This window comes from Macrobrachium nipponense, chromosome 25 (genome assembly GCF_015104395.2).
Source record: "Macrobrachium nipponense isolate FS-2020 chromosome 25, ASM1510439v2, whole genome shotgun sequence".
In the NCBI taxonomy this organism is placed as follows: Eukaryota; Metazoa; Arthropoda; class Malacostraca; order Decapoda; family Palaemonidae; genus Macrobrachium; species Macrobrachium nipponense.
The window spans coordinates 33146317-33173594 of NC_087214.1; the positions used below are offsets into that span (position 1 = coordinate 33146317).

General features: G+C 39.8%; 1 protein-coding gene across 1 annotated transcript in view; it reads left to right on the forward strand.

The window, feature by feature from the left end:
• Window positions 1-8152: 8152 nt before the first annotated feature.
• LOC135199327 (prolyl endopeptidase-like) overlaps window positions 8153-27278 on the forward strand; it is a 119509-nt gene continuing 100383 nt past the window's right edge. Inside the window, exons 1-4 of the mRNA XM_064227262.1 lie at window positions 8153-8249; window positions 13912-13973; window positions 22529-22648; window positions 23202-23425. Coding sequence (XP_064083332.1) covers window positions 8240-8249; window positions 13912-13973; window positions 22529-22648; window positions 23202-23425 — 416 coding nt within the window. The 5' untranslated portion in view covers window positions 8153-8239. The remainder of the gene's footprint in view (window positions 8250-13911; window positions 13974-22528; window positions 22649-23201; window positions 23426-27278) is intronic.

The following is a 27278-nucleotide window of genomic DNA, read 5'->3' on the forward strand; positions in this document are numbered from 1 at the left end:
CAGATATGTTTCTAACAGGGATCGCTTCAGGATATCTGGTAACAGGACACATTAATGTCAACAGATATTCATTTCCTTTCTTTGTCTTCGGAAGCGGTCCAACCATATCTATAATCACCTTGTTAAAGGGTTCTCCTCTAACTTCTATAGGTTGTAAGGGGGCTTTCTGAATGGTTTCATTAGGTTTTCCAGCTATCTGGCAAATGACACTCTCGACAGAACCTGCTAACATCTTTATGAAGTCCCGGCCAGAAAAAATATCTCATGATCTTCTCCACAGTCTTCCTGACTCCCATATGTCCAGATTCATGAGCCACTGCTACCACTTGCTTTCTCAATGGACATGGAATCAAAATCTGATGATATTCGCCCCATTCAGCATTTCCGGGTATATCTGAAGGTTTATACTTCCTCATCAGTAAACCTTCCTTCAGATAATAACAGGTAGGAGTTTGTTGCATCTCTTCCTGATCAACAACTCTGAAGAACAAATCAGCTAACGATGCATCCCTCTTCTGCAAGTCCATTAGCTTCTCTCTTGTTACCTGTCCAACTTCAAGGGTTGAACTATCAACATCTGCTACCTCAGCTACTGTAGTTTCACTACTATCTTCAGGAACACCTTGACTACTCGGAGTCTCTTCAGGAACAGCAGATTCTTCATTTTCTTGGGAAATCCTTTCTCGGTCAGCTCCACGGGAGGCATCACTCCCCTGGAACAATTGTTCTAAGTTCAAAGATCCTTCTCTTGATCCATCTTGGGCGTGCAAATCCTCAGTTTCTTCACCAACAGTCGTAATTTCTCCTCATACTTCTGGTAGTTACACAACTAGGGACAGTGGGGGTTATTCTTCTCCAACTCTACCGTAGGACTAATCCTCAACGGTTTGTTTGTCACTACAGGACAAGGAACAAATGGAACACCACCAACTTCATTTCCCAACAGAACATGTACATCTTCCACAGCCAGTGAGTCCTTTACAGCAAAATCAACACTCCCTGTCACCAATTCACAGGACAGGTGTAAGCGGCATATAGGAGTTACTTCCTCTCCTCCTATACCCTTCAAAATAACTGAATCTCCAGTGAGATTCTTCTCCAACATTGGGTGAGCACCACGTAACACCACACTATGGTTGCTCCCTGTATCACGTAAAATCTTGACTGGAACCTGCACACTCTCTTCCTGAGTTGCCAGTGTACCCTCGTAGATATATGGCTTAAAAGCCTCCAAACTGCTCAGCCACTCACTGCTTGAAGTTACATTTCCACTGGTTGCTAAACACTCAGCTTGTTTAGTTTCAGTCTTCCCTGTAGACGGATTCTTCCCCACATTGTTCTTAACAGTCTGTTTGACCTGGTCACCTCTTACTATTTGACCAACAGGCTTGGACTGCTGATAATTCCAATAACACTCTTGACTGAAGTGTCCTGCTCTTCCACACTTGAAGCAGACAACATTAGGCTTTTGCAACTGTCTTGCAAAATTAGATGAGGATTTCACATTAGCTTGCTGAGGAGTATTATCATTTGTATGTTTCCCATTCATAAAATTGTTCCTGAAACCTGGATGAGACTTAAAACCTGGGCGTGGTTGACTCTGGTACTTGACATTATAATTACGCCTGCTACTAATTACATTGTAGTCCTCACTCAGTGTAGCAGCTTTGTCAAGTTTTTTAACCTCTCTCTCTCTCAAATAGGCTCTTATATGCTCAGGAATACCTTTAAAATATTGCTCTACAACAACTAACTCTTCTAACTCTTCAAAAGTTGTAACTTTAGCTGCCTCCAACCATCTTTTAAAACACCTTCTCACTTTATAAGCATAATCCAAGAAAGTTACTTTTTCATCCTTTCTTAAGTTTCTGAATCTTTCATTGGGGGTCAACTGGTATACTTGTAGCACATTATGTTTGAGCACCTTATAGTCTTTACACTGATCAGCTGTTAAGGCTAGGTAAGCACTTCTCCCTTTACCAATCAAGACACTTTGTAGCAAAACTGACCATCTATCCTCTGGCCATCCCATACCTGAAGCCACTTTCTCAAAGTGATCAAAGAACTCATCTGGAGCCTCTTCAGTAAACTTAGGGATTAACTTCTGAACTCTTACTACATCAAATGCAGGGTCTTGATTACCATGGTTAGGGTTAGATGGTGTTGCAGGTAATGTGGATCTAGCTCTTATCAATTCCATCTCCCTTTCATGTCTTGCAATTTCTCTTTCCTCTTTTATCCTTTGCCTTTCATCTTCTGCAGCTTTTTCTTCTTCTCTTTCTCTTCTTTCTTGTTTTTCCCTGTCTATTCTCTCTCTTTCAGCCTGCATTTTCAGCTTAATCAAACTTTCTTCTGCTTCTATGCGTCTGAGTTCCAATTCTGCATCACTTTTCTCTTTCTTTTCTACTTGCTTATTTATAAGATCAACCTGAGCTACATTCAACAACTCTTGAGCTAGTTCTAACTCATCATCATCAGTTATTCTACCAGAGTCTTATCAATGCTTGCATGACAATGCATTTGATTTGTGCTTTTATCATGCTACTAGACACATGACAACCACATGCTACTGCTAGAGCACTCCACTGTGCCTTAGTCAGAGTAGTTTCAGACAACACTTGGATGGAAGGGGCTGCTAAAAATTCCTGAGTATCGAATGGAGCCATTTTTCTCAAATACAATTCTTACAATAAAATGCAAAAACAAATATATGGTCACTCTTCTAACAAAATATATTCCTAACACCACCAGTATAAGCTAGAGTGATAATGTGATTTGTTTTCCTCCCTGGTTTCTGGGGATCATTGATACTTGGTACATAAATTGCCAAATATCCCGGGTCTGGGCACCATTAATACTTGTGACGAAGTGGGCAGAGTATCTGGGTCTGGATACCATTAATACTTGGTGCATGAAATAGTCAAAGATCTGTGTCTGGACACCATTTATATTTGTTAACCCAAATTGCCAAGTATCTGGTTACTACACTTACCATTGGTACTTGTTAGTACAAGAGACCCTTTTATTCCTGGGTCTGGGACACCCTTTGTACTTAGGGCACAGTTCGTTCGAGTACCTGGTTGTTACTTACCTCACTACAGACAGACACCTGACCCTTCATCACAAATACTAAACGACTGAATACTCTAAAGGTAAGAGTGATCCCTTTTTTCTAACTGAAGTCAAGAAAACAATCAGTCTAAGTTCATTAAAATATGTGTGAGGTAATCTTAATTAAAGGGCATCACTCGTGCAAATTCAAATTTAAGTATTTCCCTAATTCTGTTTTATTTGTGGGAAACGTTACAGTTATTACTCTATATTTCTACCTAAACAAAAATAAAATATAGTACGGGTGGATAAAATAAAAAAAAATACTCATATAAATTTTAAATACAACAATTTATTTCTAAATTTAAAATTTATAAGTGAAATACACAATCTCAGGGAAATTGTTATTACTTGAAAACAAAAGTTTAATTATTTCTTGAGTTAATTATTAAGCAAAATTAAATTAAAGTTTATCAAGAAAATTTATTAAATTTAATCATAAAGCAATAATTAAATTTGAAATTAAATTTAATTAAATGCAAGTTAATTCACAAGTGTAAGATTCAAATTTACACAATAGAAATATTATTCAAACTAATTAAACAAAATAAAGATAATGTAGAAAAACATAATGCATAATATGAAAACAATTAAAGCATTGACAGTACAAACATTAAGCATATAAAAATGGGATATGTCTAAAGAACAAACAGCAAAGATAAATGTTTAGAAATGATAAAACCTCGAAGTGCACTTCAAAACATTTGTAAAAATACCTTATACACAGCTGCAGCTTCAATCAAAGGCCTGTTACAATTTTACACTTTTTCACTATTTTCGTGGCGCCTTCACAAAAACCAATAGATATAATACTATGTTCAGATTCCACAAACAACACATATATTACTAAGAATTATATAAAAATGAGTGACCAGTTCGTTACGTTAAGGTGGGTACACACGTGCGAACCGAACCTTGTATTGTAACCGATTCTTGTAACAAAAACGCAAGTGTGGACGGTTCCTCGAACCCGAACCCCGAACCCGCGAGGTTCGAGGCTCGGTTCGCCCTCCGTCCCGCCAATTGTCGGTTTTTGGGCCCCGCATCAAAGGGAGGTCTCTTTGAACGTTACGCCATGTGTGGACGGGACCTGTATGACACGCGTCACAACAGAGGTTGCTGAACTTGTTAACACCGACTATGAACAAGACCGTCCACAGTAGAGTCCCTGGTTTTGGTCAGTCAGTACCTATATGTCTACCATGGCTGATTGAAGTGACGAAGAGGTCCTTCAATTTATTAGCTTTTACGAAGAAAAGACTTCACTGTGGCCAGAAACTTCTTGGAATCTCAAGTCAGCGAGTCATTCCCGACCACTGTATTCTACCCTTCTAGTATATAAACTTAATTGCCACCATCTTCTTTTATTTCGCTTCATCTTCGTTAAATAATGTGTATAAATGTACGCGCAGCTGCTACTTGCATGGTGGCCATCGTCGGTAAACAACCCGGACAGAGACAGACTGGTGATCGCAGTGGATTGAAATGAAGTACGTGCTTAACGTTGGTTTACGGTTCGTCCTCTACATTTTGACACCTTGTAACCGTATATGCGTAACTCAGTTACACATACAAGGTTCGGCTCTCACGTGTGTACCCACCTTTAAGTTACTGAAACAGCCTCGCGAGAGAGAGAGAGAGAGAGAGAGAGCCCTAAACTCTCTAGCGAACGCCGCTGACTCTCTAAAGTGAATCAATCAGGTTAGCAAAAAACCCAAGGACTTTTATAGATGTGGCATGGAAAAGAGCTAGAAAAACATTTTATTCAACTAATGACAAACTTGAATTTAGTAAGCATAACTTCTAAAATTAAACCTATGATGAAAGGTTTTTAGATATTCCTAGAATTTAAAGCTATTTAACATAAATGTTATTTTCAGTAATATTAATGTCAATAATTTAATAATAAAAAATTCTCCTAAAGATCTTCCAGGCTGCATATATGAAATTCCTTGCAAAAAGTGTGATTAAGTCTATACGGACAGACCGATAAATCTCACAACGTCTCAAGCAACATCAATTATTCGTGAGAACTGGGCAAATATCGAATGCATTATTCGTACATATGAGAGATTTAGACCATCCTATTAACTGGAGTCAAGCAAGAGCCTTAATCCCATGTAATGACACAGTTAAAAGGAATATCATTGAATCTTGTTTCATCAAGTCAAATAATAGAAATGTTCTAAATTTAGTCTTGTTTATTTAAACTTAATACTTTCATTGTGAAAAAAGTTGTACTAGATAAATATAAGCAACAAAATTAATATATTCAGTTTTTACATGTTTTGGGCTGTAAAGATACTTTGTAGTTTCGGTTAGGTTTGTGACCGTGTGATATCCGATAATCCTGGATTATCTCTTTTAATTTTACCCTTTTGACAATTAACCATCTGGTATTCTTGATCTTGTTTTGTACCTGAGACCTTTATCTCCAATTGACGATCTGAGTAAAGACGAAAGCGCTTGGATTTCTGACTATTATTTTCCTGTGGTATTCGTTTATTTATGAAGTCACGTGCATCTACAGTGATTTTTTTAAGCATACACACACACACACACACACACACACACACACATATATAATATATATATATATATATATATATATATATATATATATAATGTGAGTATATTATGTACTTGCGTATTGTTTGCATCCTATATCTGTATGTATTAGCAGTACTGTTGTTTAAATTAGATTGTTATTTGTTGCACAAAAAATACGTTTATGACAATACTTTCAATAATATTTAAATTTTCCTTGTTTAAATAAAGAATTTTGTGTAGAAAAGATCTGAAATTTGTATTCTTACAGAACCGCAGGTTTAAGGGCCTATTCTGCTTTAACGGAACTGTAGACCTACTGTACCTACACCAGGCTGTATACCACTAGAATATGAAAGATGCTGTGTATGCAACATAGTTACTGTTTACCTTTGTAAACTCGTGTTGCATAACTTGAATAATTGCTTTACATGTCCCTGGGATTATTATGCCCCAAGGAACGACTTGTAGCGTGTAAGCGAAGTGTGTCCAGCTACCTCTCGTGCAATGATTTTGGTTGTGTGAATGTGTGTGTGTGTGTGTTTTTATGTAATAATCCCATGTCTGTCTGCTCCTCCAGGTAATCGAACCAGTCACCAGGGTAAAGTTTCGATTAATTAAATAAACAATTGTGAGATAATTCATTTCATTTCTTCAACCATAGTTCAATTCAGGCTCTCCTTTTTCGCTGGGGGTTTCTACCTACTCTCAGTTGCAAGAGCAGTCTATACGTCATCACCCTGAGCGGAGCGCCCACGACCTCACTTCACCAGGTTTCGGCAAACTGAAGTGAATCTGAATGAACGTCTATGGGCAACACAGATGCCGGAGACAGAACGGAACCTGATCCGTAACGTCTATGGGGCACTTTAGGCCTGCACTGGAGGAGACTAATTAATGGAAACTCCAAAGGGCTTTGACGAAGATTTAATAATCTCGCGAAGAAAGTAGAATGATTATAGAAATCCCAAGGAGCAGGGAACGAAAGATTGTGTGCGCATGGAAGATGGTTAAGGATAAGAATAGAAAACAATAAAATATGCGTACACATATACACGAAGGTTCTAAATATAATTTTCCATCGTATTTGTGTGCAGCTGTGTATTCTTTATACTGCCACGACCGCACTTGAAATGCACACGTATACACACAGATCAGTTGACAGAACAATACCTTAAATATAAATTATGCTGTACTACAGATGCCGGGCACTAAATGACTCTTCATGCCCTGTGCCCATTGTGCGAGCCAATTGGGCGAGGTTTCTGTCTTGTTTTCTGGTAAAAGAAGAGAATTATTATGCCAGTCACGACCGAGCTATTCCGCATCCACGTACCGTTGTCAACGGAAGGCCGCGTTTAGTACGTAGTAGGCTCTTGTAAACATTACTTTGTTGCCCTGACTGTCTTTTGCGAGTGAGTATATAATGATTTATTAATTATAAGGGTCCATTCTGTTCATCTGAATCTTATTATTTCATACTTAACTAACATCCCATGCATATTGTGGTATGTGTATAAAAGATTTCTTTTGTTATATGCACTTATCACACTATGATTTAGCTACGTATAGCTGCTCATAGTTTCGACTTACTTTTTCATATATATCTTTCAACTATGTTGTTAATATTACGGCACTGGTATGTATTAAAGCATTTTTTATTACAAAATGATTATTTCATTGTGAGTGTCCAGTCTGAGGTGTACTACAGATATTCACATACTCACAAATGTGAGATTGCCATTATCCGATCAATACTGGACTAAATAATTTGTTCCTTTTCAATAGCCAGTGTACCTGTATAAACCTTTCTATCATTTCATATATATATATATATATATATATATATATGTATATATATATATATATATATATATATATATATATATATATATATATACATACATTCGTTTGCCACAAGACTTCCTTGAAAAGTAGACTTGCAGTTTTGTCCTCCTAAAATTGACGCGTGGGGGAAAAGAATGGCACAATAATTTAATATGCTTAGATTTTCCTACAATCTTATGTGGCATCAACACAAATGAGTACTATTGCTATCATAGTTAAACACTTAAAAGAAAAATGAGTTATTATTCGACTGATTTACTTGTTTGTTTTGTGTACAGCCCTCTACAGGGTTATACTACGTTTTCGAAATATGTTGCTTTGTTGCCTCTTATTATTTAATTTATAATTGTCTTTTAGTGTTTTTTCGTCAGAATAGGAGAGTCTAGAGTGCTCTTTTAGATTTGTATGTTCTTCATTTAGATTTGTATGTTCTTCATTTCATTTCATCAATGAAGTTCTGCGTATGATGCACGAACTTCCTTCATGTACGACTGTTTTCCGCCTGGTTAGCAAGATCTTGAACACGGCTTCCCTTCTGCTACCCCGCTTGTTTGCGAGGCAAACAATTGTCACTTTTCCAGGTATTACGTCATACTTTACGCGGCGAAGGTGTATATTACTGTATAATACGCCAAGGAAGTATTAAAATTAACTCTAATATGGCATAAATATCACAATTTCCCGGTTGCGCTAAGTGGGTGAGAAATAGCTCTTTCCTTCGGCGTTTCTGCTCATGTTTCAATGTAAGTCTGACCGATGCTCCGTCGTTTGTCCAGTTATTTAAACTATTTAAAGGCTAAAATGCCCTTTTTTTATTATATTCCGGACCGGAAATATCATCGGCACTCGAATTAACTTGGTAACACGCCCATCTTTTGACGGTTAAGGGGGGAAATGTGGAGGGTTTTTTTTAACGCGGTCCTTAATTGATGGGTGTCTTAGTAAATTTCGTGACCCAGTTTATCACTCGGCCGCTCATTTATTTAACCTTTTCCAGGAATTTAACCGACTTGGGTTTCATTTCACGCGAAGAATTTCCTTCTTGGGTTTGATTGCAAAACCAAATGTAGGTTTGGGGCTCTTTATATACGATGGTTACCCTAGATTAACCTAGGGTAGGTTTAGCTTTAGGAGGTCAACCTATGTTAGGTTAGGTTAGTGTTTTAATTGGTAGAACTATACCTTTTAATTTAATTAAAATGTATTTAATGGCTTTAAATGAATGTATAATTGATTTTTAATCATAAAACCGTATCCTAGATGTGCTTAGCCTACGATTGAACCTTATTCAAAGGGTAAAATACCAAATTTCCACCCGGTCTCTGCCGTAGCGCGACCACATTCCTGAAAAACTACTTTAACGCGTCCTGTAACCTAGGATAGACATGAGTTGGTTAATCTAAGTCATTGAGAAACGGCGGGTACTTCTTGAGAAATTGCATTTTCCTAGCTTACAGTATATTGGTTGCTTAGGTATCAATAATTTAACGATAGATTTTACGAGTCGGCTATAACACCTTGAGACCTCCGCTTTCCTCTCAAAGTCAGTTTTGTCTCCCAAATCACAAATTAAAGCCATCAATTTCCAATTTTCGGAAAGGTGGTCGTGCTAGGAGACAAGTGGCCTCCAGGTGGCCATTTGGTATTTTATTCCATGTCACTGCTAAGTATGGGTGTAGGTGTAGCTCTATTGAAATTTGACGATTTAAGAAAACCTTTCAGTGTTGCATAATTCTTGCTCACATATCTCTGTCATAAACAAATGTCTCTAGGCCAGGTCAGGACGCGTCGTGTAATTCATGTTGAGATGTGATTTTTTGGAAGACTCCATCCACCTGCCTTATTATTATAATTTATATATTATCATCTGTATTTTTCTTGGGTCAAACGTACTGAAAAAATAAATTTCTCCCTAATATGTAACCTGCACAAATGCAGAATAAATAGTGATGAAAATATTTCAAATTACAACTTTTAGCCTAAAGTAGGACAATACAGGCCCTCCCTGCTACTCCCCCTTCCTTGGCTAATACGGCTCAATTGCAACCAGCCCAAAAATGGTTGCAGAAATGGCCAGCTGGAGCCTTCCAAAAAATGAACCAGGATGTATTGTTGTTAACGTAGCCCATGTAGGCTATTCTGCAGAACAGACAAATTAAGCATTTTTATATTAAAACTATTATAGGCTTCATACCCTCAATGAAGGTCTTGGTAGTTCATGCACCAGACTAGTTCAGAAGGGGATAATATTGTAGAATAAATTGTATTTTTTCGATATTAGGGTAGGGCAAAATCGTGGACAGGTCAGGTCAACCTAGGTTTGAGGAAGGTTAGGCCAGGATATATCTCCCATTGACATAGTCTGTGCCTGCTTTGAAGCAGGCCATGACCTGCAGAAATAGGTATACAGCAAGCAGCTACATATTCTGCATTTGTACCCAAAAAGGTATTTAAGGGTACCTGATGAGGAGGATCTCATAACCCATCTTAAAAGGTTTTGGGGAAACAGTGAGCAGCATATCTCCAATGGTATCACAAATTTACTTTTGCCAAATGCCTGAGACATATTTTTCCTACTGTAATTCATCAGATATTTCTTTCTTTTTCTTATTAAAACTCATCTTTAGTAACTGTGCCAATTTTATCCTATTTTGCAATCGTATACAGTAGAGACCCGGACCTCGATCATATTAGAACTCGAAATAATTGGATTTCAATGGAAAATTTTGAGTAAATGTTGCATCTGAGCTCAACCAAAAATCCAGAAACTGACCCCAGGAATCACATGATTTTTGTAAACAAAAGTGGTTCAGTCAGTCGCCGCTAATAGGTGTTGTTCCCATGCTCATTTTGTGAGGCAAATGGCAAGAACCACAATTGAACTGAAGATTATTGAAAATCGTAATGTAAGAGGCACTCTGTGACAACCTTAAAATGTTGTGAGATTTTTAATACTAGTAGGCTAACCATTGAATTGTTCATGGTGTATCAGTAGTTGGCTACAGTCACAACTATCAACAAACTATCGACACTGGAAACAAAACATTTGTAGCCTAATAATGGAAAATCCATAGGTTATTCAAGTGAATCACTAGTGATACAACTTTACCATAATTCGATGTTAGGATAAGCGAGTTCTCACTATGTTACAAGAGTAGGAACTCTGTCCATAATTCTAAAAACCGAAAATGTCTATAAGCCTAAACAAATATTTTCTGGGGAAAATGAAAATTTGAAAAAGTTAAACGTATTTCACATAATTTAAGCATTGTCATCATATGCCATTTGCATTTGATATTGTTTGCAATCACAAAATCTCAGCTGATTGAGCTATCGATATCTTCATTGCCATTACACTTGACTGGTAGAAGATATGTAATTTAAATACTTTCTTGTAAATGAACAAAGTTGTGTTTAGAAGTGGCACAATACTTGATTGTATAAGCGTTAGGTGTGATTTCGCTTGTTTTAAATATCAATTTCGCCTGCGCTTTTTTCTTCTTTTTATAGTGACGGCAAATGACATCGGCAGTCAGCTGTTTCTTGGTTTTGTTGCATATGTCTGTACTACAGGTTTACAATCGCTTTATCCGTAATTTAAAAAATCAGGAATGAGAGAGAGAGAGAGAGAGAGAGAGAGAGAGAGAGAGAGAGAGAGAGAGAGAGAGAGAGAGAGAGAGACTGTTGCCTGGGTTAGGTTGTTACACTGACACATATCCATTAGCAAAAGTCGATAATATTTGTATATTGAGAATAATGTTGTACTGTATCTAATCATATTACATGTATTATTACCATATTATCGATTTATATTACAAACAGAGCGATCTGACTTGTGCATTCTGGTTTTGTATGCATTCTGAAAATATCAGCTGATTTCATTGTATTGATATGATCACTGTCTTAAGATGCCAAATGGAACTTAATTTACGAAAGGAAGCTGGGTTTAAGAATTGCAGCTACATTATTTATAAGTGTATTACTAAATAAAGTGCTACATGGTTTTTTTTTTTTTTTTTTTTTTCAGGCAATGCTTTTGCCTGCCAAAACACTGCAGTTTGCTTTTTAGTCATTATTCGTAATTTACAGTTGTGCTTGAATTACGATGCTTGTAATTCATAGGTCCAAGTCATGTTTGACTTAAAGCCTTGTTGTTTACTAAAGGGCAAAATTTTCTTGTCTGATGTCACACTTTAAATCATACAGCGACTATGAAAAGTGCCCCCATTCTACAACAATAATTTGAGAGAGAAAAAATGTTAATATCATAACACGCATTGAAAGATATTTTAAAGTGATTTTGTATACAGTATCCAGTAGACTGTATGATTTGTTTACGTCTGTTTACGGCCACTCGTTAGCAACGTAACTAGGGATTTTTTCCTAAGTTTATGATAACCTGACATAATTCGGCTTATTTTTTAATATTTTATTAATTTGCTGAGAATTAGGCTTGATATTCAATTTTTTCTTATTAGCAATAATAATTATGTGTGCCCTTTACAGTACATACTACGTACCTAGTTTAGCCTATGGCACTCAGCCAACCATTATATTATGGCCGAATTGGGCGTATGTAGGGCAGTTATTTTACTACAGTATATATTTAAAAATGAAAAAAGTGCGTTGAATTTTATTTAATACTGAGCTTATTTAATTGTAATTTATGTGTATTTATGGATAAAGCTTTGTATAAAAACGCAAGGTTAAGGTAAGAACTGGTGGTCAAGAACGGATTAATCCATTTTCAGTTATTTCTTATGGGAAAAATTCAATCTGATCTTGACAAAATCGCATCTCAACGCATCCTCTGGAACGGATTAATATCGAGGTCCTGGGCTCTACTGTAATAGTAATTAGTATTTGTCCATTTTTCCTCTTAAGTAAATTGACTTTATTGCTGTTATCTAGTCAAAGGTAAACGAAGGTTTGTAATTTGTTGAACCTATAAAAAAAAGGAAAAGGTATTTGTCTATCAGTGTAAGAATTAACAGTATGTTTTAGGCAGTAGTTCAAACACTTGTGGGATGCCCTTATTTATCTGTTCATATGATACCATGATGTCCTTAACAACAGCAGGAAAGTAGAAATTTAGGTGTAAAAACTATTGAATATCACCAACAGAAATGGATAAAAATATTCAAAACACGAGAACCCACTGAGAAAATAGTATATTCTGTATGCTCTTGTATGTAGTGTAAACATAATTACCCAAAACTCTTAGTGAATGGAGTAAATAGATGTAAATCTTTAAAACGTGTCAATAGGGGTTGCAGATGCATGTAACCTAACCTGAGGCCACAGCCTCTTACACAAGTTCAAAAGCTTAAGCTACCTGGAAGCTTGTAACGTACCTCATAGTTACTGAATACGTTTTGGAGGCTGTGACACCTTCGTACAAATGTGGAGGTATTGCTTGTTAAGAAAAAAGGAACGAAAAAAAGTTGCTGTATATAATTTGTCTTTTTAATTGGTCAAATACATAATGAACAAAAGGAAATTTACTATTCCAACCCATGTGCTTAGTTAGCTGCCATTTACATAAATTTAGTCAGGTCTCTCTCTCTCTCTCTCTCTCTCTCTCTCTCTCTCTCTCTCTCTCTCTCTCTCTCTCTCTCTCTCTCTCTCTCCACAAGCTAATTTCTACTATGTAGGGTCTTAGTCCTATAGATAAATTTCTGGTGAGTTTAAAAGTGATTTACTACACAAAATTGTGAAGTTTTTATACTACAAAAATAAGTTAAATATGTTAAATGCAGTTCAACTTTGGGCTGTACTGTTTTCAAGTTAAGACCAAAAGAGTGACAGTGTTTAGGTACTGTTGCTTTGTGTATACCAGAATGAACTGCTATATTTTTTCTTCTGCATTTGAAGTTGTGGGACTCCATTGAATATTATTGCCATCTAGGAGCCTGTTTGCACACAGAATTTTTAGTAATTTCTTGTATTTTTGTTGGTGAAAGTTCATAGTTGTCTAAGATAGTCATTGATTGAATGTTTGGCCACTTGTTAATATTATTCCGCCAAATATAGCACCGAGTGGCCAGTGGTGGAAAAATATGAGTCACATGTTCTGTAAAGGGGAGTCATTCAAGTAGTACATGTTTATAACTTCAGTTTTATCAGTAATATTGGTAGGATATGAAAAGATGTTAAGACATTTACAGAAGGTATGTCTTTATAATATTGTCATAACACTTGCTCAGAGTTAAATGAAAAGCCAAACTTGTCAATATCTGAGCTGTTTCTAGTACAGTAGGTAGCTTTATTGAGCTTGTGTATATTACAGAATGTTTGAAAGTTGTGCATACTTACTGGTATGTGTTTTATTTTATGAAAAGTTACTCAATTTCTCTGAAGGATAAAGAAAGCCTGTTCAGTTGTGCTACTTTATTATAATTTCAGGTGTTCTAGAGACTGTTCTCCTTCGTCAAAGTTTATGCAAGAGAACGCTCATCGCCCTTCAGGTAAAGATTGCAACACCTAAGTGTTTTAGCCTTTGGTATGACTCAGAATGGGGTTTGGTCTAACCATATGTATTATTTAATAAAACTGTTAACTTGAATGACCTGCTGATCCAAAGTCCAACATAGTAACAATGTAAATTTTGTAGGGTATTCTAGCTCGTCAGTTAGTGAATGATTGCCATAACTTTTTCCATTCCGTATGCTAGGCAACTTCAAAGCTAGATATCATTTGAAAGTATATTAGTTCTTGTTGTTTTTAAACATCCAAAACCATTAGGCCCTTCTCAGATGCAGAATATGCTTGTTTTTTGCAATATTGTTGGTTAAGAGGAATTTTCTCTATACAGACAGTCCCCGGTTATCGGTGGAGGTTCCATTCTCAGCGGGGCACTGATAAACGAAAGCCGCCATTAACCGAAACTCGGCTATTTATGGCGGGTGCTGATAACTGGAACTCACTGTGTTATAGCGCCAAAATTGCTGATTTTATGGTGATAGACAAGCACCATAAAACTGGTTCGCTATTAACTGAGTCCGCTGAGAAACTGGGACTGTCCGTATGGTAGAAATATACGTACATTGTAACTTGATACCTGACCTATGACTACTACTAAAGAAATGACAATGGTCTGACTGAATTGCTGCTTAAACTTTCAGAAATGGAACTTCTTTATCTCTGTCAAGGCTGTTTGTTGGAGGGTCTGTTTGTCAATTAGCAACTTGTTAGGCATGAATTTTTTTTACACCTAAAAAGAGACCTTTTGATGGGTCAGTTGTTCAGCACTGTTGGTAATGTTCCAGAATTAATAAGCTGAAATCCTGCTCGTGTAGTGATTTAGGAAAGTAATATTTTACTCATCGTGAAATTTATCCTTATATAGTTTCATCAGACCAGTTGGTCAGATTTTCTGCTGATGTATAAATTTAGAAGGAACGTTCAAGATTTGCTACAAGATGTAGTATGTACTTTTTTCCTTCATTTTTGCAGCTGGCTATTCACATCATTTGACTCTATGTCATTCCCCGATATGTGAAGTGCCAGAGTGTTGGAATTCATTTTTGAAGTTGGTGAGGATTCTCTATGAATTGTTCAGTACTTTAGTAAAATGTATTGGCACGTCACATATCATGGTGGTTTTGTAGTTAGATTTAGTCTGTGAGTGTTTTTCTTGAAGTCACAAGTTGTTAGGATATCACTTGTATTATTGAGTAATGTTAGACTGAGTGTAACACCACATAAAGTTCACTTGCTAATTTCATCTAAAACTATGATACAGCATAGTACAGTACGTATATTTCAGTTTGTTTGTACCAAACAAAGTATTCCCTTGGGTAAACCATCACACACGTTTTTACCAGGAATTTTGTTCTTCTTGAGGTTAAAGTACCTCCTCTTGATGCACAACAGAATCTTATGAATTAAAAAAGTTAAATTAGTTACGGTAAACTTGCTTTGTCATAATGATGGTGAATGTTTTGTGTGTGCAGTAGTCCTCACCTTATTAGACACATTTGAATATGGATATTTTATAGTTCAAGCTATCATATACGTTAGATTTATCATTCAATTTAAGATTTTTTTGTTGGTGCATCACTTCTGAAAGGGTAAGATGGCAAAAAATTATAATAATGTAGCCACTAAGTTGAGATTTGATAAAGTTGCAGGTACCTAGAATGTATTTTTCCTCTTCTTTCATCTGCACTTTTATACCAGCAGTCCATATCCAATTTTACATTTTGGATTTTTGCTATGTGTACTAATCTTGGCTGCTCCACTAGTTTTCGTATTGCAATACACCCCCTGAACACCTGAACTAGCCCTGGTCACTTACCAGCCCGAACCATCATTTATTAAAAATTTACCAAATCTTTGGTTTAAAATAAACGATCAGTGTTGCCAATCTCCTGGCAAACACCCTCGTTTACCTAGTTACCAGCCACCGCTAGTAGCCCTGCCTCACGGGCCGGTCACACCTGCCCTCTCACACCAATCACTTATCGTTCGCGGTGGAGTTCAGATGTATCCACAGCGAACTCCTTTTTGGTCTTGCCCGGCCTTCATTTGCACCTTTGATTGATTGAATTTGGTGACGAATTACGCATCCCTTTGGATTACGGTTGGATTGCTCTTAATACTTTGTCATTAGACATGATTCTGCAAAGGAAGAAACAACACAGGCTACGACAACGACTACTGCATCCTCGGCCACGACATCACAGAAAACGACGAGCGGGAGTTCAACAACGTATCGTCTTTGCCAACAATGCAAGAAAAGGATGAGTACCCTACGACACGATAGTCATTCCTTATGCGTAAATTGTAGGCCTGTTCAATATAATGTAAAGACCAGATGTTTGGAATGTCAGGAGTGGTCTTTGGACCAGATGTTAGGGTATCTCAAACATAGGAAAGGTCTCGTATTAAGAAGTAACTGTAGCAGGAAGAGACTAACGTAGATCAAGATAAAGACTTAGAGACAGTGCTCTTTAAGAGACTTGAGAGTACGCTGACAATCGAGTATGAACATCATCTGTTACCGATTTTATGTCAAGATTATGTGAGGATAGATCGAGCAATAGGGATACTGAAATTACTAATCGTTCTGTTCCAGCTCCCCTGCCTGTTCCAGAATCAGCCCTAACCGGTGCTGGGGGTTATGGGGATCCGCAAGCCCACGGGCAGGATCCGCCGTCCCCCCTGGCGCGGAGCAGGCAGTGTTGGCAGCAGATTCCCCTTCCCTCGATGACATCTCTGTTACCGATTTTAGGTCAAGATTATGTGAGGATAGATCGAGCAATAGGGATACTGAAATTACTAATCGTTCTGTTCCAGCTCCCTGCCTGTTCCAGAATCAGCCCTAACCGGTGCTGGGGGTTATGGGGATCCGCAAGCCCACAGGGCAGGATCCGCCGTCCCCCCTGGCGCGGAGCAGGCAGTGTTGGCAGCAGATTCCCCTTCCCTCGATGACATCTCTGTTACCGATTTTAGGTCAAGATTATGTGAGGATAGATCGAGCAATAGGGATACTGAAATTACTAATCGTTCTTTTCCAGCTCCCCTGCCTGTTCCAGAATCAGCCCTAACCGGTGCTGGGGGTTATGGGGATCCGCAAGCCCCCCTGGCGCGGAGCAGGCAGTGTTGGCAGCAGATTCCCCTTCCCTCGATGTGTAAGTTCTCAGGATGAAAAAAACTTAGGTCAGATGTAGACGAGTAGGGATAATAGCTACATAGTGTTTAGTTTAGGAAGAGAAGTGCAGGCTTCTTCGGTCGTTTTCTATTTAAAAGTAGTATTTTTGTTTTTAGAGGCACAGTGTCCTTAGAGCATCTTTAGGCTTTTTTCCTGCTTTCGAGTTCCTTGCATCAGAAAAGCTTTTAGGCCAGGGTTGGTCTTTCAGATATGCTTCCTTCGTCTTTAAGGTTACTTTCCTCCTACGTATACGATACGATAATTAATATCAACTAATTCTCCGTTCAATGCATATTGACTTACGATATTCAGTATGAAGAGAAATCGAATAAAATTAACTACGGTTAGCCTAGTGTTCACGATGATATATCGTATGCATATTCAGTAGCCTAGCCTAACCTAAAGTATTCGCTGTACAACATATCGGTAGTTATTTTTATTTTGGCTAACGCTGTAGGCTTAAGGCATTCTTGACTTCGGATAATTCAATACAGGTGTAATTGAAAACGAACGAGAATCCGATCTGAGGATAATTAATATGAATGTAATCGAACAGAATGAAGATCGGATTCTGTCCGACTAAAGCATTATAATTGTATATGTGTATCATCATATTGGCGTAGTATAACACTAAACTCGGCAGTCATTCACGCTGGAATCAGCGGATGACGAATACGGGTTTGCGTCGCCGTATCCATCTCATTCTCATCCTGATTGACTAAAATGACTAACGTAACAACACTCTCACTTATGCCAAGTTTGTACAAACGTCTTAAAGGAGACGTGTCTTCAACTATGTTGACATTTAATATAGTCAATGAGGTATCTATCTTGGGGCATATAATCAGATGTCAGATACAAGGAATTTGTATGTATGACGTCTTCATACGTTTAACAGACTATTGCCCGTCAGTATTTACATTGAGCTTGTATGTCAATTACAGTTACAAATTATTACCAGTCGTATTATCAAATTACAATGACAACTGAAATTTATATTAGGCCTAATAAAGTTAATTTAATTACCTTTAAATATTATTTTATTACTTTTCAATTAAATTATAATTACACTAGCTTGTCGTCAAACAGCACTATTGTAAGGAGGTGTGGTTTAGACAGACAAGGATGCCGGCTAGTCTATTTTTTTTTTTTCCCTTCCTTGGCTTCAGATTAACCATATCACTTGGTCTCGGCTAATGTTTTTGTCCTTAGTTAGCATATTAATGATATCTGGATACTTAACTTATGTAACGAAGTCATACTGTTCGTCTTACGATGTAATTTAAGACCAAAAATTTGACTGATACGTCTCATCGGAAGCTATTTTGTTTTGCCCTCGGGTTAGATGGCGTTAAATTTAGGATTCCATTCGTTTTTCACTCGTTTTCATAGGTATTACGAACCTTACACTTTATATACGTTATTAATCCTTTGTCTGTGTGAAAACAAACGTAATGAGCTCTTTCATGCTATTGAGTTTCTTTTACCACGGCTGCGTTGGAATTTCATACATAAGCTCGGGACTTCTGTCCAGGTTGCTGATGAACGTAATTTTGCCTTATTAGCTTCAGCTGCATTTATAACATGAATACAGTAATTACCGTCCCACGCGGATGAATACAATAACGGATGTTGCCATCGGATGCGATTACTGTCACACGCTGATCAATACAATAAAGTGATGTTGTTATAGGAGTCGATCGCATTAGCAACAAGTTCTCGTTCGGTTGTTCATAGCTGTACGGAGTTATACGAGTATTATCGTTAAGATAATACCCTTTTAACTTGCTGCAATTTGCGGAGGTGGAGATATTAGACGATCGTATTTCTCTCTCTCTCTCTCTCTCTCTCTCTCTCTCTCTCTCTCTCTCTCTCTCTCTCTCTCTCTCTCTCTTTTCCCTGATTTTATATTCTCTTTATCCTAGACGATTGTTTCTCTCTCTCTCTCTCTCTCTCTCTCTCTCTCTCTCTCTCTCTCTCTCTCTCTCTCTCTCTCACTTTTCTGATTTCATATTCTCTCCATATTCTCTCCTCCTATTTTCCACGCTCTCCTAACACTGGACTCATTGTGGCAACAGAGGTTTTTCTTACTTTCACACCTTTTCAAACTTTCTCAATTTCCCTTCAGCGCTGACTGACCTCATAGGTCCCAATACTCGGCCTTTGGCCTAAATTCTATTTTTAAACCCAACAATCTTGCTGTCTGAGTTTAGTATTAGAATAGGGAGAGAATATTCGGCGAATATGTCATAAAGGTATTCATGATATGATATATCACAAGAGGATTTTAAGTATTAGGAAAGATAGGAAAGAACATGTTTGGGTCTATCTGAGGGTATTCTTCCAAGTGCCAACCAGGCAGAGTACAGACAGGCAGGTACAACACTACAAGAGAAGACATCACTACGATCGACGACACCGTTGTCTCCTCCGTACATGAGAGGCCTAAGGCCACATGGGAGGTCTTCAGTTTCCCTCCATACATGAGAGGCCGAGAGCCACATGGGAGGTCTTCAGATTCCTCCATACATGAGAGGCCGAGAGCCACATGGGAGGTCTTCAGATTCCCTCCATACATGAGAGGCCGAGAGCCACATGGGAGGTCTTCAGTTTTTCCTCTACTCAGGTGAGGCACATAGCCAGCTGAGAGGAAACAGGTTTGTATCCCTTCCGCACTCAATGAGTTTTGACCTTAGGGTAGAGGTGCAGGGAGTTTTTCCCTCCACATATGGCAGGCCTAGAAGGCCACACATGGGAGATTAGCTTGGACGAGTGACAAATGAACTTGAGACTGACTCGCGTAACTCAATTATATTGACTGACAACTAGTACAGTGGAGGGCCGGCAGGTTTGATTGATTCCCCACCTCCAATTAACTTGTTGTTAATCGGGCTAGTTCAGGTGTTCAGGGGTGTATTGCAATATGAAGTTTTTATTGTAAAACTAATATTGTAATACCTTACCTGAACACCTGAATGATTCCCACCCTCCTCCCCTCTCATACAGAGTTATTGAGTTTATGATTGACGTGAGAGGGCAGGTGTGAACCCGGCCCTGAGGCAGGGCTACTAGCGGTGGGTGGCTGGTAACTAGGTAACGAGGGTGTTTGCCAGGAGATTGGCAACACTGATCGTTTTATTTTAACCAAAGATTTGGTAAATTTTTAATAAATGATGGTTCGGGCTGGTAAGTGACCAGGGCTAGTTCAGGTGTTCAGGTAGGTATTACAATATTAGTTTTACAATAAAACTTCATATCTGCAGTACTGCTACAGTTCTTCCATTGTCTCTTCTTGCTTTTTTCCTGTGGCCAAACCATCTTGGTATACTTTCCAGCAACTTCATTGGTAATACCTGTCCGAGCTGCCTGTATTTTTTGTAAAGTGTAGTTAAATAATTGTCCATACTGTATGATAACAGTTGGCTATACAAAAGCTTGATATTAAAGATAATGGTCATTTAAAACTGTTGGTGGTACTAAAGAGACTGAAGCATATCTTTTGCCCCATGCTATATTGCTGTCTGTTTTTATTTATGTAATTTACCAAGTAATTACTTAGCCAAGAATTTATAAGTACCAGCAGCGAAAATGTGAATATTGTGAGAGTGACTCTTGTTTTTGTGTAGCTAGGGACCCCCACCCACTATTGGAGTAGAAGGGAAACAACATAACAGAGAGCTCAATTTATTTCTGCTGGCTCCCAACAAAGGTTGTAAGCAGCAGCTCTTTAAATTTGGATGCCATTGTCTTTACCAGTTGTTAACCATTGTATTGGTGAAGTATTTTGAGAAGCTTTTCATAGCCATTCGTCATTTAAATAACCAAGCTATCAATTACAGCCTTTTTTTTTATCAATTTTAGATTTAGAGACTGTTTATTTAACGTATATGTTTATTTAACGTATATCTGACGATATCTGACTCAGGAGTGATTAGCATCCGTTTTTGTAGCAAGGGTTGCAAGACGCAGTTGACATCTGCTAGGTACAACTTGCACGGTGCGTACCAAGTGTAGGAGTCAAGTTTGCTCTTCAGATGGGATGTGTGCTGAATGTGTAGACTGGGTTCTACACGATGGAAGGTTTTGTCTTCGGATCTTTCCAAACTGGAAAAGGATAGGAAGCAAAAAGCGACAGCTAGTCACGAAAGATTTTTGGCTAGTCAGGAATGCTCTAAATCTACCTCTGAAGTACCTATTATGTCACCTAATTCCAATCTCTTGACTATACCACCTACTCCTTTACCCAGCTACCATGCCTCCAAACCCAGTGCCATTGTCAGCCCTGAAGCAAGGTTTGAGCGTAAGTTTGAGCTCTTGGCTGACTCCATGGCTCAGTTAGGACAGTCGGTGCTTATTCTTGATCAAAGGAAAAAGGAAAGTTGGTGGGGGTTTGGGTCTGCCCACAGCCAGTCGGCCCCTCATTTGCACCTGTATGTGATTTCCAGGCGGCAACAGACAGCCGCTGGAAAGGTGTCTTGGGTAGTGCACGTTGGCTTTCTTCCAGTTCGGAGACATCTAGCCCTGAACAATGGCACCTATGGCCCTTCAGTGATAAATCCAGGCCACTGAAAAGTCTGCAGTGGATGTTTCTTACACCCCTCAGGTGCCTCTTAAGGAAGTTGAAGAATTTAAACCCTCTTGCAATTTCTGAGACAGCCCGGAATTTTTATTTCATCTGACAGTTCTCCAGTGAGATGTCAAGGAAAAAGCCTTTTCCCAACTTGTGGTTAGGCAAAAGCACCGAAGTTCATTGCGCCTATTGGAGCCAGTATTGACTTCAGAGAGTATTTTGGCTAGATCTTGCTCTCCTAGGCGGTCTAGTGTGCAAGAGCATCGAGTGGCTCTGGATCATCCTCTTTTGGTGAATGATGCAGGTGATTCTGAGCACCCAGCTCCAGTTTGTGTTTTGGCTCCCGAACACCCAGTGATGCCAGGGTGCCCGCTGTCTACTGTTTGCGTCTTGGCTCCCAAGCATCCAGTTGCTGTTGACCACTTGGCTATTTTCGAGCGCACGGCAGCTCCTGAGCCCCTGTTGGCACCCAAGCACCCATTGGCGCCAGAGAATAGCTAACACAATCTCCATATTTCAGCTGCTTGTACCTAGAAATTCTTAGCTATGTAATTACTTGGTAAGTATACATAGAATCTAATTTATTTTTTTATAAAAATATCATTATCAACTACCATACATTATCTTTTGCACTCTCCTACCTATCCATCCAAACATATCACCCCACCCCCCTTTTTGTGTCTTCCTCATTAGCAAAAAGATAGTTAAACCAGACTCCAAATTACTGATCCTAATCATCTGGATCTTGGGTGTGAAAGGTGACATATTGAATGCGCTTCTTCCCCATTTGCCCACAGATTAGTAGAGGTTCCACCAAGAGTGCAACACACGCCAGTAAAGTTCCAAAGAAGAAGAAAATGGAGTATCCGAAAGTACGCAGAGACGAATCGTTCTTTGAAGAGCATCATGGCGTCAAGGTAAAGCTTCGTATCGTTAAATAATATCTCTTTAAGATTTTCAAAGATGGTTCTAGATACCTTCAGGATTAAGCTCATTGTGAATTTATGGCTCAATATTCAATCTAGTTCCAAGTTTTATGCAATTCATTACCTTCATCTTGTCTTTATGAATTTTTACTAACACTTTTCTAACTGAACTGTTGCCTCGCCTTTCTGGAGGCCTTTTCACTTGATGTATCTGTCTGGCTTTATTTTTTATGGTAGTTTGTAGGGTTTTTGACTAACTTTTCCCCCAGGTCATAACTGCTTTTTAATACATAAATATTTGCCATTAATTTCTTCTTGAATCGTTCCCTAGTTTTCATATACATTATTAGTTTGTGGGCGACTTATTGAGTACATAGTCTGACTACTACCATTTATGTAAGTCTTTCAATAAGAGTTGAGCCAATACTATTGATATGAAATTATTAGGAGAAACCAACAGGAATGTTTTCTCTCGTATTGTTGATTCACTTGCATTCAACATGGATATTAAATTCATTAATTTTACTTCATATTTTCCCTGTAGATTCACGATCCGTACAGATGGCTTGAAGATCCAGACTCCGAAGAAACCAAGGCATTCGTGGATGCTCAGAATAATATCACTGTACCCTACTTGGAGAAATGTCCAGCTCGAGAAAGCATCAAGTCTCAGTTAACCAACTTGTGGAATTATCCTAAATATTATTGTCCTTTCCGAAGAGGCACCCGCTATTTCTTCTTCATGAATTCTGGATTGCAGAACCAGAGGTAAGTGTAAGATGAAGTTTATCCTCGGAACCTGGTACTGATTGCTAGTTACAACTACCTGGAAATATTTTTGCAGTAAATGTGCCTCGCCGGTGAACTTCTCACTTCCAGAGGTCTTTTATTCCACACACCATAGGACTATGGAATAAGTCTCCCTGATTATGTTGTGCCACTGGAACCTCTCAAGTCCAAGCAAAGATGCAATGCACTACTAACCTAAAGTCATTCTTCTTGTAGTTTATAATTTCATACAATGAACTTACCTGTCAGATATATACATAGCTAAGACTCCGTCGTCCCCGACAGAAATTCAAATTTCGCGCCACTCGCTACCGGTAGGTCAGGTGATCTACCTGCCTGCCCTGGGCGGCAGGACTAGGAACCATTCCCGTTTTCTATCATATTTTCTCTGTCGCCGGTGGTATCAACATTGTTGTTTACTACCTCCTGACTGGAATTCGCTTTTTCAAGACTTTATTGATCATCGTTTATTGGATTTCTTGGTGACGTACTGGATCGTTGTTTTGGCATTCGCTACTGTGGACTGGATTTGGACTTGCTTTTGATTTTTCTAATAGAATGTCTGATTCAAGTGTTAGTGTGAGAGTGTGTGTGAATGTAGGCTGCAAGGTGAGGATACCGAAGGCTTCGGTTGATCCTCACACTGTATGTCGTAAATGTAGGGGGTTTGACTGTTCTTTGGGCTAACACCTGTATTGAGTGTGAAAAGTTGGATGCTAATGAATGGAAGACTCTAACTTCTTACTTGAAGAAGTTAGAAAGGGATAGGATTAGACGGGCTGCACAAAAGAGTGTGAATACAAGGCCTATTGAGCCTTTTTCTGAGTCTAACTCTCCTTTTATTAATGAATATGATTCTCCCTATGTATCTGAATCCTCACAGGCTTTGCATTCGGATTCGGCTTCTGAAATCGCCAATCTGAAGGCTACTCTTCGTAAAATGAAGACAAAGATGGCGGCCATGCAAGGTAAGGCTAGTGATTGTGAATTACTAAGTGAAGTGAGTGTTCCCAGTGTTGTGGAGGGGGCGTCTGACCGTCCCTGCGATGCTCCCAGGCCTAGACCTCTTCCAAACTCACATACCCAGAGGAGTAGGAAAGTCGAAAGTCGTACGGAGGTTGTGGGGAATCCCCAACGGTCAGGCGTCCCTTCAGCAGGTTCTGTTTCGTTACAGTCTGCTCAGGACCGCTCTAATAGAAGCGTCCTACGAGATTGTTTCTCGTCGTCCGGTTCTCCTTCACCTAAACGAGGGTGGAAGGACTCGGATCTTTCTAGGCCACTGAAAAGGCATTGGAAAGAGCGCGTGTTCGACTCGAGCCCGGAACGCTTCTCGGAGGAAGCTCCTTCGTCTTCAAGAAGGCTAAGCTGGTTTCGACGCCTCCTAGAACAGATTTGAGGATCGCACTCCTTCGAGTTCTCCTGCTTCTTCTATGAAGAGGGACGCTGGGGGATCCAAGAGGATATTGCTTGCAGTTCAAGAGCAGATTGCCTCTTTGGTTGGAGTTCTTTCGAGGGATCCCCCTCGCAAGAAGGACGCTAGACTTCCTATTAAGAAGTCTCGTCTTCTTTCACCAGCCAGACGTGAAGCGTCCGCCAGACATGGGACGTCTTCCAGGCGCGAAGAGTCGTACAAAACGTCAGGATCTATCCGAGCGAGTTGCTCTAGATCAGGATACGCTCAGGCGTGAGGCGCCAGCCAGGCGCGAGGCGCCAGTTAGGCGTGAGGATTCAGCCAAGCGCGAGGATTCAGCCAAGCGCGAGGCGCCAGCCAGGCGCGAGGAGTCAACATTGCGTGAGGCGCCAGACAAGCGCAAGACGTCAGCCAGCCGCGAGATGCCAGCCAGGCTACACGCTCCAGCCAAGCGTGAAGCGCCAGCCAAGCGCGAGGCGCCAGACAAGCGCGAGGCGCCAGCCAAGCGCGAGGAGCTGTTCAGGCGCGAGAAGTCAAGCAGACGCGAGACTTCTTTTAGACGTGAGAGAGAGTCGGTTCACTCTATGAGCCCCTCTCCTAGTAGGAGTTTGTCACCAGTAGAGAGAGAACGGGATGAAGATCCTCTCGTTTTTCAGGCCGATTCTCCACAAGGTGTAGAAGGAGATTCGGAAGAAGAGGGTGACGGTAGAGAAGGAGTCTCGAACTATAAAATTCTGACTGACCTTCTTTTACGGGAATACGGAGATTCTTTAACTCCTGCCGCTCCTCCTTCGCCTCGATCACTGTTTTCGAGTGCGATTGTGCCTAAGTTCTTCGTCGGTCTTGAAGATGAGACCTACGAATATCTATGAAGAGAGCGCTTCAGTCCTTAGACAAATGGATGTTGTCTAAGAAGGATCTGGGCAGGACCACCTTCTGTATGCCTCCAGCCATACTTTCTGGCAAGAGAGGTTTCTGGTACCGAACTGGGGAGAACATGGGCCTTTCTCTCCCAGCGGCAGCCGAAGCGGACTTTTCAACCTTGGTTGACTCGTCAAGGAGACACGCTTTGAATGGAGCTCGCGTGTCTTGGGCGATTTCGGAGACGGATCATCTCCTCAAGGGACTCTTCCATATTTTGGAAGTGTTTAATTTCCTAGACTGGTCCCTTGGGGTGATGTCTAAGAAAGCTCATGACTCGGATGGTCTTGACCCCGAAGTCATTCTGAGTATTCTTGCTTGTATTGACAAGGCGGTACAAGACGGATCGGGAGAAATCTCCTCTCTTTTCGGAGCAGTACTCCTTAAGAAGAGGAGTATTTTTAGTTCCTTCCTAACCAAGGCGGTTTCTCCCTCACAGAGAGCAGCCCTGGTTTTCGCTCCCATGTCTGACTTCCTGTTTCCTTCTCAGTTAGTGAAGGACATTTCTCGATCACTGACTGAGAAGGCGACTCAGGATCTTCTCCTGCAAACTGCAAGGAAGAAGAGACCACTTGTTTCAGTTGACAAGAAAGACCGACTTCTACGGTTCAGCCCTTTCGAGGAGGGCCTCTCTCCAGAGCTACTCTAAGAGAAGAGGTCTTGAGAGGAGAGGGTAAGGCTCCTTCTCCCGTCCCTTTAAGAAAGGGAAGTGAGACAGACAGCCTCCAAACACCAGTGGGGGCCAGGCTTCTCGAATTTGCAGACGCCTGGTCACTCATAAACTCAGACGCCTCTTCCATGTCCATAATCTGGAAGGAAGGGATATCTTATCCCCTTCCAAGACATTCCTCCACTAACGACCATTCCGCGGGAACTGTCAGCCAGATACAGGGACCCTGTACTGAGGGATACTCTTCGTCTGATGGTGAATCAAATGTGGGACAAAAGAGCTATAGAACTGGTTCTAGAGCAAAACTCTCCGGGTTTTACAATCGGCTTTTCCTGGTTGCGAAAGCCTCGGGGGGCTGGAGACCAGTTCTAGATGTCAGCGCTCTGAACAAGTTCGTTCGAAAGGAGAAGTTCTCTATGGAGACTTCGGCCTCAGTCCTTGCGGCGTTACGTCAAGGAGATTGGATGGTGTCGCTGGATCTCCAGGACGCCTATTTTCATGTCCCGATTCACCCTTCGTCGAAGAAGTACCTCCGTTTCATGACGGGGGGAAGGAATCTTTCAGTTCAGGGCCTTGTGTTTCGGCCTGTCCACAGCTCCTCAGGTCTTCACAAACCTGATGAGGAATGTGGCGAGGTTTCTTCACCTCAAAGGCGTCATCTCTCTATATTTGGACGATTGGCTCATCAGGGACAGAACAGAGAGACAGTGTTTGGAGGACCTTTCTTTGACCCTAGACCTGATAAAGGCGTTGGGACTACTTGTGAACCTCGAGTTTGTCACAGCTGATTCCCAGACAGAACTTGGTCTATCTGGGGATTCAGATGGATT